This window comes from Anguilla anguilla, chromosome 13 (assembly GCF_013347855.1).
Source record: "Anguilla anguilla isolate fAngAng1 chromosome 13, fAngAng1.pri, whole genome shotgun sequence".
NCBI classification, from domain to species: Eukaryota; Metazoa; Chordata; class Actinopteri; order Anguilliformes; family Anguillidae; genus Anguilla; species Anguilla anguilla.
The window spans coordinates 18,067,638-18,086,869 of NC_049213.1; the positions used below are offsets into that span (position 1 = coordinate 18,067,638).

The 19,232-nt window shown below is 39.6% G+C and overlaps 1 protein-coding gene and 1 long non-coding RNA gene across 2 annotated transcripts in view; one reads left to right on the plus strand and one right to left on the minus strand.

Annotated features, from left to right (window-relative positions):
- Positions 1 to 12,841: 12,841 nt before the first annotated feature.
- LOC118210493 lies at positions 12,842 to 17,280 on the minus strand. The gene is made up of 3 exons (XR_004761872.1): positions 17,104 to 17,280; positions 16,686 to 16,806; positions 12,842 to 12,973 (listed from the first exon to the last, which is right to left on the minus strand). It is a non-coding gene; the product is annotated as an uncharacterized LOC118210493 (long non-coding RNA).
- LOC118210492 (immunoglobulin superfamily member 21-like) overlaps positions 15,701 to 19,232 on the plus strand; it is a 173,585-nt gene continuing 170,053 nt past the window's right edge. Inside the window, exon 1 of the mRNA XM_035386694.1 lies at positions 15,701 to 16,430. Coding sequence (XP_035242585.1) covers positions 16,373 to 16,430 — 58 coding nt within the window. The 5' untranslated portion in view covers positions 15,701 to 16,372. The remainder of the gene's footprint in view (positions 16,431 to 19,232) is intronic.

The following is a 19,232-nucleotide window of genomic DNA, read 5'->3' on the forward strand; positions in this document are numbered from 1 at the left end:
ATTTGTGTATATATGGAAAAGAAGTGGTCCCAATGGCGATCCCTTTGGACTCCACTTCCAACAATACCCTTGATCGATATGGTCTCTCTTTTTATTTGCAGTCAAACAATAATTTTCAAATGCATCCAGTGATTCCTACATTCATTCCTACAGAATTATTAATTGGTATCATTACTTACATTACTCTCATCTCATTTTTTAAAAACATTATGTGTCGATTACAGAGAAACTGAAAGCTATTAATCAAGAAAAGCAATAGAATGGTAAACTGTGCCTTCAGGGCCAGCTAGGCAGGGTTCTTGGCGTGATATGAAAGGTAGGGCACCAGAGAGGGAACACTGAAAAGGGGAGCGGCAGCCTGCTGACACCCAGATGGCTTCTGACTATGCAGTTCAAGTTAAACTGCTTCTAGAACTGTCAATTAGTAAAAGCATCTGTCAGTGTGCTGAGAAATTCATTAAAATGCATTTATTGCGCAGGAAGACGGTATCCTTGTTTTTTTTTTTTTTGTCTTTATGCTGCTGCTTTGGAAATTAGCTCCCATTATTCTGATTTTAAATGGACAATAAATGCATTTTAATGCATTTCTCAAGTTAAATTGCTTCAAAAAATGCTGATTAGTAAAAGCATCTGTTAATGTGTTGAGAAATGCATTAAGGACATTTTATTGTGAAGGAAGAAGGTGCTTTTGTTTTGGTATCTTTATGCTGCTCCTTTGGATACCTGCTGATTAGACAGAGGGAGAGGTGTTTTTACAGGTTTAGTATATCATTTGAGAATGTGACTAATTTCTTTTTAATGCATTGTCACCATTTGGACTGTACAATTGCGCAAAAAAGTTTTAATGAACAAAGGTAATATAATTTACAATATCATAATAAGCTCTACAACCACATGATGACAGTTATATTATTCCCCTCAGCTTAATCATTAACCCCTACTCCTTTAAACCTTGACAGCTTCATGTATGAAAAGCTGCCCTGATTAGTATGCACATGAGTTCCAGTATGCACACTGTAAACACTGTAGCTCAGAAAACAACAGTGCACTAGCACAGTGCCAATGGAGGTGCCCTTTTTCCTGTATATACATGGTAGCCAGCGGAAGGAAAACTAGGATGGAATTACCCCCCTAACCTTGGTGTACTAGAGTAAGAATTAAAAAAAATGTAACAACTGCTGGTAATGTAAGCTATGGCCAGTAGAGCACCAGATGGCATTATTACAGCCCGACTGAATCTTTTTTGTGACTCGTGCACATTTAAATACAGTTTATATGTAAAAAGAGGAGCATGATGCATAACATAGAATCACATATCCTCTATTGCCAAAGAGCATCTGCCCAGAGACTTGATGCAGTGCACCTTTGGGCCCCATGCTCTCTTTGAATCCCTCTTTGTTTCCGATATCTTTGCTTTACTTACCAAACTGACAGACAGCAGTGCTACTGGATTTCCTCTCTTGATTTTGTCTCTTCCCTGTTTTTCCATAACTCAGCAGCTGGTACACCGGTGCCTCTGGGCCCAAAGGGACTGACACAGCGTTCCATCTCATCCCGACCTGGTCATAAACCCTCTTATTTTCAGTGCGGTCACGTAGACCACAAACCTGTGCTGATTCCTTGTCCCTAGATGATGGCAGGATGAAATGCATCTGTCTGTGAGATTTCTAATACAATCTATCCAAAGCCGGTTGGGGGTGAACAGGGAAAGGGGTGGGGGCGGAGGTGGTGTGTGGATGTGGAAGTAATGACAGATTCAGGTGAACCGGAGGTGGGCTGATTGGGCAGTTTTTTTTGTTTTTTTTTTACACATTCTGGAATTAGGCAGTCTTTCCAGCTGAGAAAGTTATGTTGGAGTAGAGCATCACCCAGAGAATGCGGGTAGGGCATTCTCTACCTCACCTGCCTGCATGGTTAGTCATGGGGTTCTCTGGCAAAGTAACTGCAAGGCTTAGCTGGAGGATTGTAGGGTGGAAATGAGACGTGTTTGGCTGCGTGTGTCTCAGAGGACTCATGCTGGAGTGCATCCTGAGCAGGGTTCTGGTCTGCAGCCCCCCAAAACTGAAGGAGACCATTTCTGCGCTGGGGTGGCTGGGTCTATAGTTATTACTGGGCTTTTCAAACTGTGGATACAAAATGGAAGTGCTATGCCTATACCAATTACATCAGTCAAATCATGATTTGGTGAAAGAGTTGGTTGATTGGAGAATGGCTAATGATGTCATCATCTTAAACCATTAGGCATATATTTTTAATGCATCTCTGACACAATTTATGGAGGAAGTTTAATACGGCAGTAACCAAATGGTTGAAGGGTTTCAGGTAGGACACGGAATGAAGGGTTTGATGGAAGCAATACACCTGAAATGCCCCAGGGAATGTTCTTCCTTTTATATAATAATATTTCAAATATTTGTGAATTAAAAAAAAAAAAAAAAAAAAAAAATATATATATATATATATTTCACATATATGTAAAACTGTAAACTTTGCAGCTTGTATAGTTTATTTGATAATTAAAAAAACAGTAGTAAAAAATCTGCATTAGAATAGTTTGGTGTATGTGTGACATAATGAATTGCCAGTTTCTTAAGTTAAACTCTGCATTTCAATTTTCCTACACATATTGCTTCCCCATGGCTCGGTTTCTGCGGCCCCTCCAAACTTCACATGCAACTTGTGACAACTATGCAAGCGGCCGTGGTTGAAATTGTGTGAATAGTAGTATTAAGTCTTCAAAGAGCGACTGGGGGAAGAAGATGACTCGGAGGAGAGACCAAAAGAATGAGAACAATACATTCATACCCAGCACCCACAAAAGCACTTGAAAAATTACTGTTCCAGTTGGCTGCAAGAGATGGATTTACTTTCAGTACTTATGCCAAGAATGACCACCATTGCTTGGCTATTCCAAGAGGGGGGAAGAGCCAGAAAGGTAATTCTGTTTGTGGACAGTTTGTTACTAAAATAACGACCCCCTTTGTGTTAACAAATATGCATTTCACAATTAAAGCCTAATTTATACTATGTCGGACGACACTAATGAAAAGTGTTGTGCGATAGAGTATCAATTAAGCCTTTGTTTCATCTAATGCGAGAAAGACCATTTTGCACTGAGGATACAGCTTCTTAATTTGCTCTGCAGTAACTTATAAATAAGCATGAATCAATGCAATCATTTTGTTCATGCTTTGCAGATTATAGCTGAATTTGGCAACAGTAGCCTATCACTACCATTCTGTTTATCTGGAGCTTGTTACAGTACGAGTTCTGTATACTCTATATAGTAATATATTGGTCTATCAGTAACCTTGCTCTAGGCTCTGCAGGCTGAATGATAAAAGCAATAAAGAACTATTTCTGAGAGTTGAATGTGTGCATTCTCCATAGTCTGCTACCTTCAGTAATACGGCAAAATAAAAATAATAATTGCAAATAACATATTTGATTTCCATGCACTTATCACCGTTAAAGCATACCTTCGAAGGCCAGTTTTGACACTCATCTCAGCACTAATACACTGTATTGATGCATACAATACTGGAGCCTCAGAAAAGATTATGTGAATACATGCAGTACACTATGAATGCAATTACAGACATTATCAAATCATTGCATAATATACTAATGTTCTTAGACCAGATATAGAACTAGATATAGAGCAGTTCTTATTTCTAATTTTGTATATTTATCCCTTGCTAAGCAGGTTGATGACTAAAGGGATAAAACAATGCTGGTAAAATGTGCTCTTTCTACTTCAGATGTCAGAAACTTTTAAACTATTAACTCCTAAAATTTGTATAGGCAAAATACAAATTCTAGTAAAAGACCACAGCAATACCTTCAAAAATAAAAATGTAATTTATAATATGTATAATATGTAACATATCAAGTCCAAACCAACCCCTTGTATTATTTATTTATTTACTTATTTATTTTTGCCAAAGGTTTTGGCTGTTATAATATCCAAATGTCTAGTTAGTCATCCCTTGCTAAACAGGTTGATGGCTGTAGGGATAAAATACAGTTTTAATGTCCTTTTGGTACTCGGTATTATTGGTCAGATGTCAGGATTAAAGATGGAATTAAACGTGATTTTTGGTATAGGCAACATACAATTCTAAAAATAGTAAAAGACTATAACGATACTTTCAAAAACAAAAAAGTAATATAAAGTCAGTCTGCTCATAACGTATCAAGTCCAAAACAACCGCCTCTATTTTTTATTTGATTTGTTTTGCCAAAAGCTTTGAGCATATCAGTTTAATAAAAATAAAAACAAGAACCTAACACTAAATCCTCCAAGGATCTTTAACCCTTTTATGGAGCAAAGTTATTAGATTTATGATCTGTGTATACAGCATTTTCCAGTGAATAATATATTAAGAATCCCTGAACCTAAAAGAAAGTCTTAAGAAAGATCAGGAGTATCTCCATCAAAACTTGGAGATTGTTTTGGAACTGAGAGGGAGCCAGAGTGCCACTCTTTAGGTGGATGAGAGAAAGATCAAGGGTTTGGCAGCAAATAAGCATTTCATTAAAAAGCATAGAAAGAAAATTGCATGGAATAGTAGGAATACTCCTAAAAATAATGATTAATCTGAGCAAAAGAATACCAAGGTCTGACAGCAGGACCCTCATGTACACTCAGTGATTAGGCAATGGGTACAATTATAGCTTTTATGATTAGCAAGAAGCTACAGCTGTGCCTATGAGTGGGTATGGCGCTAGCCATGGTCCTGGAGCCTATGGTGCTGAACGGACAGCACGCTAGCAGCATGAACACCCTTCTCTGCTTTTGTACTGGCCTTGCATCGCAGACTGATTAACATAATGACAGACAGGTTACTAAACAGAGAGCACGGCGAATATTTTAAGAGACATGACATATCTGAGGCATAACAAATTCAGTTATTGAATTAACTTGAACACCATTAGGCTCACTGAATTTATATTCAGAAGAGCTGCATTCATCAAATAATATAGAACGAGGAGCTGACTTGGTGACATCAGAAAGATGAAGAACGTCATCAGCGCACAGATAAATATGGTGAGTAAAGCTCTTAATCTAGATGGGGGTTAATAACAGAGCCAGGATGAGAGGTTCCACTGACAGGGAAAACGGGATTGGAGGAAGGATTGAGAACGTGGACAACCTTGCTGGGTAACAATTTCTACTGAGAGCGGTGGGGCTTTAAGCATCCTCTCTGTATGCAAACACTTTGATTGTAATGAAGTGTGCAAGTCATAGGAATGACAAAAGCACCTAATGAAAAATACTACGCAGGATGCTTTCTCAGCTGGGCAGGCATCTCAGACATACATATAAAATGCAAAAAATGCAACCCTTGTTAAGCTGTTGTATATTTTCATGTATTAAGTCCAAGACAGCTTTATACGTGTATTTCAGCTAATTTTGGAATGTAATAATGCCAACTGGAGCAGTCCATATTATCCAGAGAGTTAATCATCACAGGAGCTATCAATCCTCACATTTAAAAAAAACAGGTCAGGGGGAGTCCCATCTACTCGTGGGACTGTCTCTCCCTCCATGGAAACACTGGCCTTCCCCTAGGTGCCTTGCTAGACTGTAAAAAAAAATGTGAAAGTTAGTTCATTTGAGACGGTTAAGAAAACAGTCTTCCGCTATTAACACCTTATTATTATCCTATTACATTTTATTGAAACTAGTTATTCCTACTGGCTTAGGTTAATGGCCAGGAGTGTGCTCAGTCTTTCTCCTTGCTCATAATAAACGTGAAAACATTCTGTTCCTGCTCTTTTAAAATAATTTTCAATTTAACATTAAGAAAACATAAATACCGACTCCCATTAGTATATATATTTTTGCATTGTTTCCAAGTGAGGAATATCTATATTCTATATTTTATTATTTTGGAAGAAAAACAATATGTTGAAGCACCCTATAGACAGCCCTTTAAAACTATACGGAGTAAAAAGCATGATATGGGGGTTGATATAATCTTACAAGATATTTTATTCACATCATGACTGTATATTATGAAGTTGGTTTTTTTTTTCTAGAGAAAAATGCCACCCTTTTCAATGCAGAACCAGTAGAGGGGAGCTAAGGTGTATAAAATACTATACACTAGGACATAAATAGATTGGGATCAATTCAACCTTATAATATAAATTAGAGATACAGTATGTATTACATTGTCATACAGATGAATGATTACTTCTGCATCTTCATAATCTTCTGCACATAATCTTCAGACATTTCCCAGCAATCAGTCACTGAGGTCTTGTCTTCTAGCCATGCTAGCCACAGTTATAGGCAGTACATAACACTGGTCATGGTGGCATGTTAACTCTGTAATTAACTGGGGAACCGCAACTGCGTGGAAGCATTTGCCATTTACTTTACTCAATATACATCCTGCCCTCATTTATCAGTGTTTCCACTTTTTGGCCACTGCCTGTAGCTATAATCTTTTTTGTTTTTGTGTTTTCATTTTGCTGCACTAACAAGTTGTAAACAGTGGGGAAGACATTCTGATATTGGAAACATCCTACCAACTTCAACAACTAGTTGAGGTTCAAAGAGGCTGTTTACAAATGCATGCACTATCTAACACAATCATTGGCAATCATTCAGAGGGTGTAAAATCACAACCATTAGCCTGGAAGATTTGGCTTCCTCTGCCATTTTCTCTGTGGTTTGAAAATGGCAATTTATTCTGGGCAAGTCTTTTTGTTTTGTTTATTATCTATCCTTAATGCAGCTCAATGGTTTTGAGTGAATATAGACCGTAGCCTGAAGCCTTACAGCTTAAGTGCTAATTAAACCCATGCATTCTCAGCCTGATTTCATACCCCATAATTCAATCATCCAGTAGTGCAATGTTAACAAACATTCCTATTAAGCTACCTGTTGAACATTCAGAAAAAGTCATCACATTTTCTTACCATATCGTCTCAATTTACCATTTAATTATGACCAGCTTATGCGCAATTCCCCGTCAGTTCACGGAGCGATGGGGAATTCCCTGATTTATCAGTAGCATGCAGGATAATGCGAGAATAATGCGTCAGTGTTTCCCAGGAACAGAACATCATTAGTTAGCCTGCAATAAATGATGAGAAATCGTATTTTAAATAGAGTGCTTTCTGCATGGATTCTCTAAGAAAGCAAATGAAAAAGCAATGTATAAATATGAATTTTACTGGGAAGCCCAACTTTTGAGAAAAGGAAACATTAAGGATACAAAGTGGGAGGAAAAAATATGACATTGTCGCAACCAATGGCCTAATGCATTGAGTAAAAGCAGTTACAGAGATGCATAGAGGACTTACGTTGAATTGTAGGCTACCCAATCAGACTGAGAAAAAAGTAGAGCCTTATGCCCTTAGCCGATCAAATTTTATATCATGTTATTCAACCCTTCACTGGCAAAATACCTTCATGACTTCATAATGAAGTGGCAAGAGACATGCCCCAAAATTCAATCAAATGCATAGCCAGTTTAAGGGCATATGCAATTCAATCTCACCCGGCTTTAGTCTATAAGGATTTGCCTTATCCTTATCAGGACTGAAAAAACCAGAATACAGGAATAGAAGTTATGATCCTGTGACAAAACAGGGGCCTCCACAGTGCCAGGCTCTCTTGAATTCAGCAAGGAATGTCATGTCACAATGGGTCATACAAGTGTGTGTGCATATATAAGTAGGGTATGTAAACCCCACACATTGTTTTATGTTATGTAGCTATGGGCTGAATTAGATGAAAGACAATATCACATGGTGATGAGTGAAAACACAATTTCACTGGCTACCATTTAAAAGGTAGACACCAGTAACTTTACGATTTGTTTATGATGACACCGAATAGCCAATTTATTTGTTGCTAAAGTATTCCACAAAGCAAAATAAATTAGCTATTCAGTGTAATCAGAGACAAATGGTCAAGTTATTGGTGAGCACTTATTAAATGATTGCCAGTGAAAATGTTTTTATTCATCATTATCCTATGCTATTTTTCCATAAATATCGGGGCATTGCAGCAGTTATCTGGTCATAACAGTCATGAACACCAAAGGTGAGTTAATGCTATCATTAACCATTGTGACTTCTCAGTCCATAATACTGTTTATAGAGGAGACACACTGTACACTCGTAACAACCTAAAAAAAACTGCATGGGGTTGTGTTGCCTACTTATATGGAACAAACTTGTTTTATATGGCTTTTAATTCTGTGCAATCACAAAGTATCAAATTGATTGTAACAACTAAGGAGGCTGCCGCATCTTCAGACCGAGCACTGCTGTGGCACACCAGTGGAACAGCAAATAGATGCCATCAGAGGGCTGGATATCCACGATTTGGGTTTTAGTGGAAGTGGAGTGGAAAGTGCCGTTGACTTAACATGTGGACTGAGAAAATCTATGCAAAATGGCATTTCAACATCCCTGTGATTTGCCCAGCCTTGCAATTAAAAAGTAAAATCTAATATAAAATGACATGGGCGTGTGTCAGAATGGGAGAGTAAATGCGATGGTTATGTGAAATTTTACTCTACGGGCAGTTTCCAGATATGAAGCGGGAGCCTTCAAATTATATTCATCATTAGACTCGCATTTGCCTCGTAGGCACATCAGTATGCCAACAATATTATAGTAGTTTGATTGCTTTATTGTTGCATAAACAAATATGACATGACATTCCTTGCTGAACTCAATGTGTGCTCCCAGGGTCTCTGGCTCTTCTCAGAGATGCTGTTCCACCACCCCACCAGCAGCCTGAGAGCCTGGCCCTGTGGAAGCCCCCCGTTCTGTCACAGGATCATCACTTCTGCGGCATTCGTTTTTACTTTTAATGAGGGCATACGGGGGTCCCGCCTTCATGCTGATGTCCCTTCTTTCAGGCCACACCTATTCCTGTTTGCTGCTTTTTCAGTCCTTATAAGACAAAGGCGAATCCTTACTGGCATGGTATAAGGTTGGTTTGACCCAATCTGAAAAATGCATATGCAGTTCAATTAAGTTAATTCTGATTTGATTTAATTGCATATGCCCTTAAACTTGAGGTCATGTTTGCAAGTAATTCCAAATCATATAGGTCTCATTATACATACACATGTCTGAGGTGGTAGTGTATCAAAGGTGAAAGCATGTTTGTCTGTTTTTGTGTTTTCTTGTGCTGTACACCAGTCTGTTTTTTCGATGTGCTCTCATTTCAATCAATGGTTTATCTTAATGTTAACTGCAATTAAATTAGCTGTCACGTTTTTTATTCTTAATAAATACTGTGTCCTAAGGTTAAGTATCAATTGCTGAACGTACCAAACTGTGGTTGTCATTTAAAACAAAAAAAAATTCATTAATTAAAATAAGAACAGATAATTAAATCAGGGGCTATCTGTCTGCCTTTTCACACATCCATCTGCTTGTCTGCGCATCTGTGTGTCTCTCTGCCCACCTGCCTAGACTTAAATCAGGCTTCCGCTGTCAAATCAGCCTCCGTGGGCGAAAGACCTCGGAAAAATGTTTTCTGCATTGTTGCTCTATCTACACTAGCCAAACAAGGCCAGGTCAGAATGTGACAACTATATAAGACGCGATGATCCTATGGGAACAGAGACCTCTCTTTGTTCACAGTGGAGGCCATATGGATGGGAACACGTTCGGCTCTGCTGCCTCGATAAATTGTTGTTGACACTGCCCTCTAGAGACCCGAGACAGTGCATTAGCACCACAGACCCAATCCCAGGCGCTGGATGTAGAGGCCTGCTTCATATCCAGCAGCACAATTACATGCTCCAGGGACCAGGGCCGTCTTTGGCCATTTATGAGAAGCCGGCTCTTCTCATTTCTCCCCCCTTCCCCTTCCCCCCTTTTTTACGTCATATTTCTTCCTCCCTCATAAATCATTTGAAAGGTCTGTGAGCTCTCATCTTGGCTCATTGACACTTGTGCCAGAAGCTTCCCGCCACGTTTCTGCCCGAGAGGGTCTGACGATGTCATTTACCTGCGGAACCTTCCGGTGCTATCACTTATTCAACATTATGGACAGACTTTTTCCCATTCCGACTGATGTTTAAAATCAGTTAAATATGATTATTTTTTCTAAGAATGAGTGTTGCGCTCACATTTCACCATGACTGTAATGTACGGAATTGTAAGCCAATAGTTCGCCAAGGCTCTAGTATGAATGACAGCCCTTCTGGAGTTGTCTTAAACAAACAAGTGATGTGTAACCTATTGTCACACATGTACACAGATCTCTTGCTTTCTGACGCACAGTATTTTTGCACTGATACTATAAATGTATGTGCTTTCCTCTGTTTTTCTTATGTTTATGTTATCACGCATCCATGCAGTTATGGTATTATACATTCAACGTACCAGAAATGTATATATTTCCTGCTGTGCCCTTTTACATGCAAATTGGAATGGATTCATGTAGGCACACATTCTCGTTTTAGATTGGTACCAGTGAACATCAAATGAGATAAAATCAGCATAATTCAGCCTGCGAGAAACTACTCAACTTCTCACATATCAACAGTTAGGGGATGCTGCCTGACAATGCAATTCAAACTCCATTTGCACAGTTTAAAAGAGGTCAATACATCTCAGCTACATTCATATTCATATCTACATTCATACAGTCATATTTCCGTTGTCATATTCTCCTAGTCAATTCATTTAGGAAACAAAGAGGAGATATTTTTGAATACTGTGAAATGTACAGTGAGATGCTAGAGGCTTCCTTAAAAAATCTCTTTCACTGACAAAAATGAAAAAGAGCTCTCTCTCTTTCACTCGCTCATTGAATAAAAGAAAGGCAATTGAGGAATAGCACAAACAATATTTGAATGATCATGGGCCTATTTGAAAAGTTAAGTTGAAATAATGAAACACAAGCCCTAAACACACGGCGCTGGCCATTCAGGGCATGTCCAACTCAATTTCAGTAATTTAGCATCTCCAGGCTTTAGCCCAACTATGGTACAGTTGTAAAATAGGCTGGTTTGATAGGAAAACATTAATTGCGGGTGTGATGGGTGTTTGGTTTCATTATTGCCAATCAAATTGGCCCATTTCTTTCTGATTTAGCACCACAGCCAACTAACTTTGCAGCAGCAGCAGACATACCGCCATGCACTCTGAATGAGCTGAAGCTAAGCAAGTGTGGGCTTGGTTAGCGCTTGGATGGGAGACCTCCTGGGAAAACTAAGTTGCTGCTGGAAGTGGTGTTGATGGGCCGCCAGCAGGCAGTCTTCCCTCTAATTGAATAATCCTCAATGCCCCAGTGCAGTAATGTGGACACTGTGCTGAAGGAGATGCTGTCTTTTGGTTGAGATGTTAAACCGAGGTCTTGACTCACTGTGGTCATTAAAAGCCCCATGACACTCATTACAAAGAGTAGGGGTTCCTCTGTGTCCTGGCTAATTTCCCAACATGCCACCTAATCATCCCCTGATTTAATTGGCTAAAAAACTTTACCTCAGCTGATGCGTGGTGAGCATTCTTTTACAAAATGGCTGCCGTGCATCATCCCAGGTGGGTGTTACACATTGGTGGTAGTTGAGGCGAGTTACACCCTCATCACTGTAAAGCGCTTTGAGTGTGAGAGAAGCAATGCAATGAATTATTATTATTATGAGAGGTTACTTGCTTCCCTGCAAACCATTACTCATGATATCAAAACAAAGGGGTAAATTTATTTCCCCCTCAAACAAAATATATAATTCCATTTATATGACAGTGAATGCATTTTTGTTCAATACCATTATTTAAAATAAACAACAACAAAAAAAACTTTTAAAAAATCCGTAACTCCACAGTCCCTGCTCTCTTGTATATTTTTTGCATCCATTTATTCAGTTCAATTCCATTTTATTTGTGTAACGCTTTTTACAGAGACAAAGTCACGAATAAGCTTTATAATAGAAATACAAAAGAAAACTGGACAAAAAACCAGGTCTGATTTATGTGCAGCTTTTGCCTTTTTTGTACATCTGCTAATACAATTAGACATATACTGTAAAAAATCATGTTAGGCAGGAAAGAAAACTAAATATTTCTCCAATCTGTCTAATGTGTTCATTCTTATGTGCAGCACATTCATAATGCCGGTTTGAAATGCAAGAGCATTATTGAACACCAAACTTGCACAGCACTGGATGTTTCTGTGGACACGCCCCCTAATTTGGTGTCCAATGTTCACACACATGGGTTTACTGCAGACTAAGAAACTATCAAATATTCCATTTGTGGGAGCAATTCCACTTGCGCGCAGGCATGGTTGTGCTTACATTATCACGAAAATGAAGTCCATAATCCCATTACAGTTATGGATTTATAAGTCATGAGTAAAGGTGTATGGGTCCTCTGCAAAAGGATAGCTTTGGGTATGGATATAACTGCTTTTTTTCTCTCATCATGAGTACTGAATGAGCACCTCTGCATATTATCCATACTCCAGGGTGTAAAATAACATTTGTAGTTCTCCCCCATGTTTTTTGGGTCATGTCTGGATGTGTGTGAACAACATCTACTGTGAACGTGGTTTTCCTCAGGCAGTTGACTACGAGAGGCTCAGGAAATGGTGTAAAACATGTAATTCGTGTTAACAGTAGGAAGAGTGAAAGCACTCAGAAAAAGGTGAAAAATGGTGCAACTGGTGGAATGCGATTATGGAACTTAACCCCGGCAAGGTCGCGACTCACAGATGTTATGAACATGGGTTTTATTTATTTGTGCTCGTTTTCTGTATTTTGGACCAGTCTTCAAAGTTACTTTTACTTGCAATCTGTACTCTGTAGCGGTATTAGTATGTGCCTGTGAGTGAGAAGGCTGGGTGACTCACCTGAAGCAAAGCAGCGGCCAGGTCTCGGAGAGGACAAGCGGGGGAATCTGAGATCAGGCTGGCAGCAGGGTCCAGCTGAAGTTGATGGCAGGAGTTTGGGCAACGATGCAGAGGCCTTCAGTTGTCTGGGTCCTGTCAGCCAGCTCAGGAAGGAATGTGATCATTCCCGATATTGTTGTACGTGCGACCAATCACGAGCCAGAGCCCTGTGTGCTATTGTATTCCCCTGTCACCGCTCAGATTACAGTGCCGATAAATGGCTGAGCAGGGAGGTTCCACACGGGCACACATCAGTTTGTGGAGCGGTTAGCAAAACCCAGCCTCATCAGAAAGGCTCCTAGCATGGTTTAGTTCTTTTTTTTTATTTGGCCGGGGGGGGGGGGGCGGTTAGGGTTAGGGTTGTGGCACAAGGTGGAACTGGCTAGGAATATTTCCCCCCTTTTGTTTTTTTGTGTTTGTCTGTTGTGTGAGTTGGACTGGATTCTGCCTTAGTGATTATTTCCTTCTCTCTATAGTGAGGTCCTGGGAGGACAATTACATTACATTGGGAGGTGTTTTTTAGGGTGAGGGTAACTATCCTTATTACCACTGTGCGCTTGAGTGCACTTTTTACTGTCTGCTGTGAAGGTGTATATCACGGGTATGCAGAGGGTATGTGGCACAGTGTATGAATGTTTCCCTATAGTGGCACTGTCCACTATGGTCTGGGATAGCGTGGTCGATGTGGTTGTGGTCGGGGTAATAAATGAACTGCCATTTTTTACCTCACACTGTCCCATTGTGATGCATACGAGTACTTAAAAGCATCCTAGTGCCACTTTGCTGGATTGGTGAATATCTGTCAGGGAAACAAAAGGTTATGGCCTGTTTGTACACCTTCTGATATATATATTTGAATAATAATGCATTAGAAAATAAAATTTTAAACACTTCAAAGGCCATGAATGGTCAGATTGACCTTCATTTATCTTGCCTGTATGCTTGAGCATTTTGATCCCTGCATGTAACAAAATGACTCTAATAGAACCCAGCTGCAGGCCCGCAGAAGCCTGGGTGAAGCCTTCAGTAGTAACCCGAGGTTTTAAGGCCTACCTTGTAGTCATGTAGCTGTCTGTGTCATGAATAGGGTTGGGTAGCAAAACCCGATAGCACTATGGCACGGATTCCCATAAGACCAGTAGGCCTACCAACTGGACAAAAATTGCAATTAAGTTTTCAGTGCGGTCTTCATGACTAACGTTACACTCACCCTGTATCGTTAGCAAGCCTGCTATGGTTAAATTCAGTCAAAATGCTAAAAGTTAAACAGTGATGTGTGGCTGTATTTTACGTTAAAATACCAGTTGTCTTTATTTTAGTTTTGACAGCATACGCTTAACAGTGTTAGGAAGTGGAAAATTGGCAGCTAGCTAAAATAGCTACTTATGTTTGTACAAAAAACTCCAAATGTGAGCCCAAACACTTGGAACAAATATGTTTTACTCATTTTCATATGTGTAGCCCAATAAATGCATTTTTTCTCACATGAAAATATTGTTAGCATGGCTAACATATATTGCTATCCTAAGAAAAATGACATTTAAAAGGGCTAAAATAAAATATGGGAATTCCTACTTTAATTTGTGTTTGTTCTTTCCATTGAAAATGTAGCCATTCTAATAATTGAGTAAGAAAGCTTATAATCCCTTCTTTTCTCATTTTTCAGCATGTGCCACTTATTTTAAGAGTGCACATTACAGACTGCATGTCATTTTTTAAGACTGAAAGTCATTTTTTTCCTGTAAAAAGGACATGCCTTTCAGTTGAATGATTGGAACCACATATCTAAGTGGCATACTTAATGCTGTATAATATGGCTGTAGATAAACCTATGGTTTGTCGATGGAATAAAAATATTCAGTTAGGTACACTGGAGCGAATTAATCAATTTCCATGAGAAGACCCTCGTAGCAGTGAACATTAAGGCTTCCCCAATATGCATGGAGCCACCTTAGCTGCTTAATTACTGCTTTCTGCTGTGGGCATCTCTTCAAGTTCAAAATGGGTTTTTTAATTGCTCTTATTGGGTCTATAATGAAATTAAGCACACTTGCCTGAAAACCTTCAATGGGACCATTACCCAGGAGGGTTGTACAATGGTTACAGGCCAAATTCTGCTCAATGAAGAAATCTGTTCTAAGTGTTGTCTGAGAGAGTGGTAGCATTTTTAAATTCGAAGTGACAGATCCTGTGCAGTTCAGGGGAATTTCAACTTGTACCATGACATGTTCAGACCATGCAGTGTTTTTCTTTGTACAAAAATTATATACACATTTGATTTCTTCTTGAAAGAGATTAAATAACACATGCATAAAACGGATACATTATTTTCAGCAAACAGTATTACCAAACAAGATTTTTTTTTAAACGGTGAAAGCAGTTTTACTATGTAGCTATTAAAGAAATGGTCCCAGCTTAAAACATATGTGTAGACTATATGCATTTTACTGTTGCTAATGGAAAATGCCCTATTCTCGCATGATAATAAAACGGTATCAGAAAAGGATGCTTTCAGAATGTGTGCGACCTGCATTGTTCTTATCTGCATATCTGTCAATTTCAGAAGCAAGATTGTGTGTAAGTAATATTTACCATAAATAGCATCACTGTTTTAAGTATGATACACATGTTGTTAAACCCATCCAACAGCCTCAAGGAGATTTCCCTAATTCAGGAGTCTTAACCGGCAGTATTTCCAAGTTAGACGTGACGCGGGACTAACTAACCAGAGGTCCCCTTTATTCGAAATGACTTCAGAATGTCAGCATCTGATCTGAAAGTTAGATCCAATATTGCGCGTACTGCGCGCTGGGGTTAATCTGAAGTTGCGTTAACTTGGGGACGCTCAGGGGAGATATTAGATTGTGTAGTGACAAGTAACTCTTCAGGTTTATTGCCTTTACTTGGGCACTGGTTTGCAGCGTAGTAGGTTATAATGGTCTTAAAAACCTTTTCACAGAGGAAGAACAAAATCCAACAGGAATAAATCGGCTTAGTGGGTAGAATTAGAGGAGAAGGGTTTGGAGCCAGGGTAGGATTAAGGAAAATTGTGCGAAATAAAGAGAGAGTGAGCAGGAGTAAATGCGTGTGCGTGTTCGTATGACCAACTGAGGGCGGTCGGGCGAGAGGAGGGAGAGAGAGAGGATGAGTATTGAGTGAAGAGCATAGATTTTCATCACAATCTGTTTCTGTTTTTTAATCCTAAACCGCTGCAGCACTACAAGCCGCACGTTCTGTGGAGGAAACGTTTTCTAAAGCGCGCTTTAGCCTATTTGTTTTCGTTAATTGGGAGTCCGTGTCCGTTGTTGCATGAATTGAAGCGATTATTAATTTCGTCCAGTTCCACTTCCTATCACATCCAAATTGCACCATGAGCAGTTTCTGGGGACCACCCGAGCTTGCACCTCTGGAATGGTGGGGGTTACGCAGCCGAGGAAAGGCGAGCAACTAAACGCTGATGGAGTTTGGGATTTATTGTAAAATACAGGAAAGATGACCGTCTTTTCATTGTGTTTCCTCTTGTGCGCGGAACTACTGGATTCAGCCGTCGGTAAGTCGGTCACTTTGTTGCTGGTATTATATCAGATTCAGGCAATGTACTTGCCCGAAATTCTTGAGAGTTTTATGCAAATTGAAGCTTTCTAAAATTGTTGTTTTGCATTGGGGCCATTGTTTTGCCTGAAATACCGTATCTTTTAAACGTGGTTCTGCTATTTAACACATGGGCAGCAATCTAATATACATGAAAGTCTCGTGCTTTCTGTCATCACGTAGCTTCAACGACAGGTACTGTTGATTAGGATACATGTGTTTGTTAATGTCAACTTGCCGATCGAGCCATGGGTTACGAGTCGCTCCTTTCAGTGTTCGAGGTTGTTATTCCTCAGCAGTCTCGACATGCTCATTGGCATTTTTCAGCGGTGGCACTGTAGAGAAGGGCACCAAAGAGGGCAGTGCATGAAGGTAATTCAAGCAAACGTTAAATATTAAGCACTGGAACCACCAACCCACACGATTTATACATCGCATGTTATCTATGGCAGCTTTTATATTAGGGGATTAATTAATTTTGGTTTCTTTTTAGACTTATCGTGGTTCGCTTTTCCTGTCATTAGTTATTTTCATTTTTAATTATCGCAGTTCCACGTGAGTCCTAACCCCCCCCCCCCCCCCAACCCATCACACACACACACACACACACTCGCACACACACAAATACTCACGTAATTGTATTGTTTGCACGAACATTTAGTGCCTGGCAAGCTGTCAGTGTTGTGGAGCATCGACATTCGATCGGCGCTTGTGTTAATAGGAAAAAAAAATCTGTTGCTTTCGTCTTTGCCAGCAAACCACTGCCTCGTGATTCCATACAAATTCCAGATTCTTTTGTGGGTGGCAGTTTCTCCTGTGTCAGAAGGTGTTCTCGTGAATATTCACTTGAGCCTGAGGTGGTTATGCATCAGCCAAAGTGAATGCACACTATTAACACCAGTGATGGTTCATGGTGCGTATTTTATGAAATGAAGAAACTTCACTGACAGGAATATGAGTAAACACAATTTAAAGCAGTAGTGGGGAACGGGATTAAATTACAAACTGTTATATCAATGAAATTGCTTTTTTTTTTTTTTTTTTTGTAATTCCCGTGCGTGTAGCTACACCCTTGGTGTCTCTCTCTCCTTCCTCCGTGTACACCTCACAGTCATACTTCTGTGTACAATGTCGAAGCGATGCCTGGAATTCTGTTATGCCACCGAGAGCAGCCAGCACACGCACTAAAGGCGCTAGTTCCGGCTGCATCCGTGCAATCTTCCCTAATCTGCGTCTGTCCACGCGTTCATCTCATGTTTTTTAAATTAGACTACTGTACGTTCGAGTCTGGGATAGTACAGCTTCTGAACAAAACATAAAATGGTATCACAGCAAAGGTTAAAGCCTAAACTATTATTTTAGTTCAGGGCTGATAAATGAATAATGTAGATCTGGAGATCATCATGCCTTAGCACCTCAATATTTTCGGGGTGCACATTTGTTTAAAGCTGTTTGTCACATAGATGCATTGATAATGTATGTAATGATATAGTCATGGAACATTTTGTGCTTCATACATCTAGCAGTGTCCAGAAAGGGTCTATCTATTCCAGGATTTTGCAGTAATCATGCAGTTTTACCACTTCTCAGGTTTAAAAGAAAAGACCTCTACGAGCTTTTACAGCTTATTTGGGTGACAGATGACAACATTGAAGTAATCTGTTTTCTTAAGGAGACCAGAGGTGTGAGGTTTCTTCCGAGTGTGTCGCGGAAGGTCAGGCCCCAACTGTTGCAGAAGTTCATGGCCAGACACAAGACCAATTCTGTCTGCAGCCCCGAAGCGCGCTGATAAATGCTTTGCGATATGTCATACAGGCAGTCCGATGAAGCGTTGCTGGCTAAATCCAATACGATTAGTGGTTGGCTGGTTATGGCCACCTTCTCCAGAGAGTTCAGGGGCTCTTTCTCTACCCAAGCTGAATTTGGCCACAGATGGAGAATTATTTAAGCAATGCAATGCTCTGCCAAAATCAAATCAACAGACTCACTCTAATGGACATTAATATGCAGATGCTGGTCTTGGTAATGTGAATAGATAAGGTTTTATTTTGGGGTAAAGAGGAGAGTTATTTATTTGTAGCAGAGTGAACATAAAAGGATCAATTTGGTCCAACCATAAACCAGTTTCAAAAATAAATGAAACAGGCTGCTTTTTTTGTTATAGCGCTCATTTTTATTTCTTTTTAAAATTTTTAATTTAGCAAAACTAATTGTGCACTTAAGAGGGAATACTAATACCTGTTTATGTATTGAAATGAAACCGCGATCCAGAACCTGTTTTATGTAGGAATGAACTGTCCCTGAAGTCATAATGCAGCATACTGCAGCTGTAATGCACAATAGTGCAGCACGCTTATGCAGCGTAGCACGTTCACACTGCACATTAGTGTGGATGAGAGTTGTGAAAGCATTGCCACCCTTTTTAATCAAGGAAGCACATTTCCAGTGGTAACATGAGACCAGCCACACCCTCAGATTATCAAGCATGGGGCTTTATTCATGAAAAAAGACTGTGAAAACTGTCACTCAAAAACATTTTTTATTTTTGAAATATTTCCCATGAAGGTTGCTCTGTTCTTTTGGCATTCGGTAGAGGACTGAATTGTGTGTCTAGGAATCTGAAATTGCTATTGTAGCAACAGTGAACAAAAAGTTAATGACTGTTACATTTATGATGCGTTACATTGATACCGACTCTCCCCTGTATTCAAGCTCAACAAATGCTAGTAGGTCCCAAAACTCTTTGCCCTTTACCGTGCTT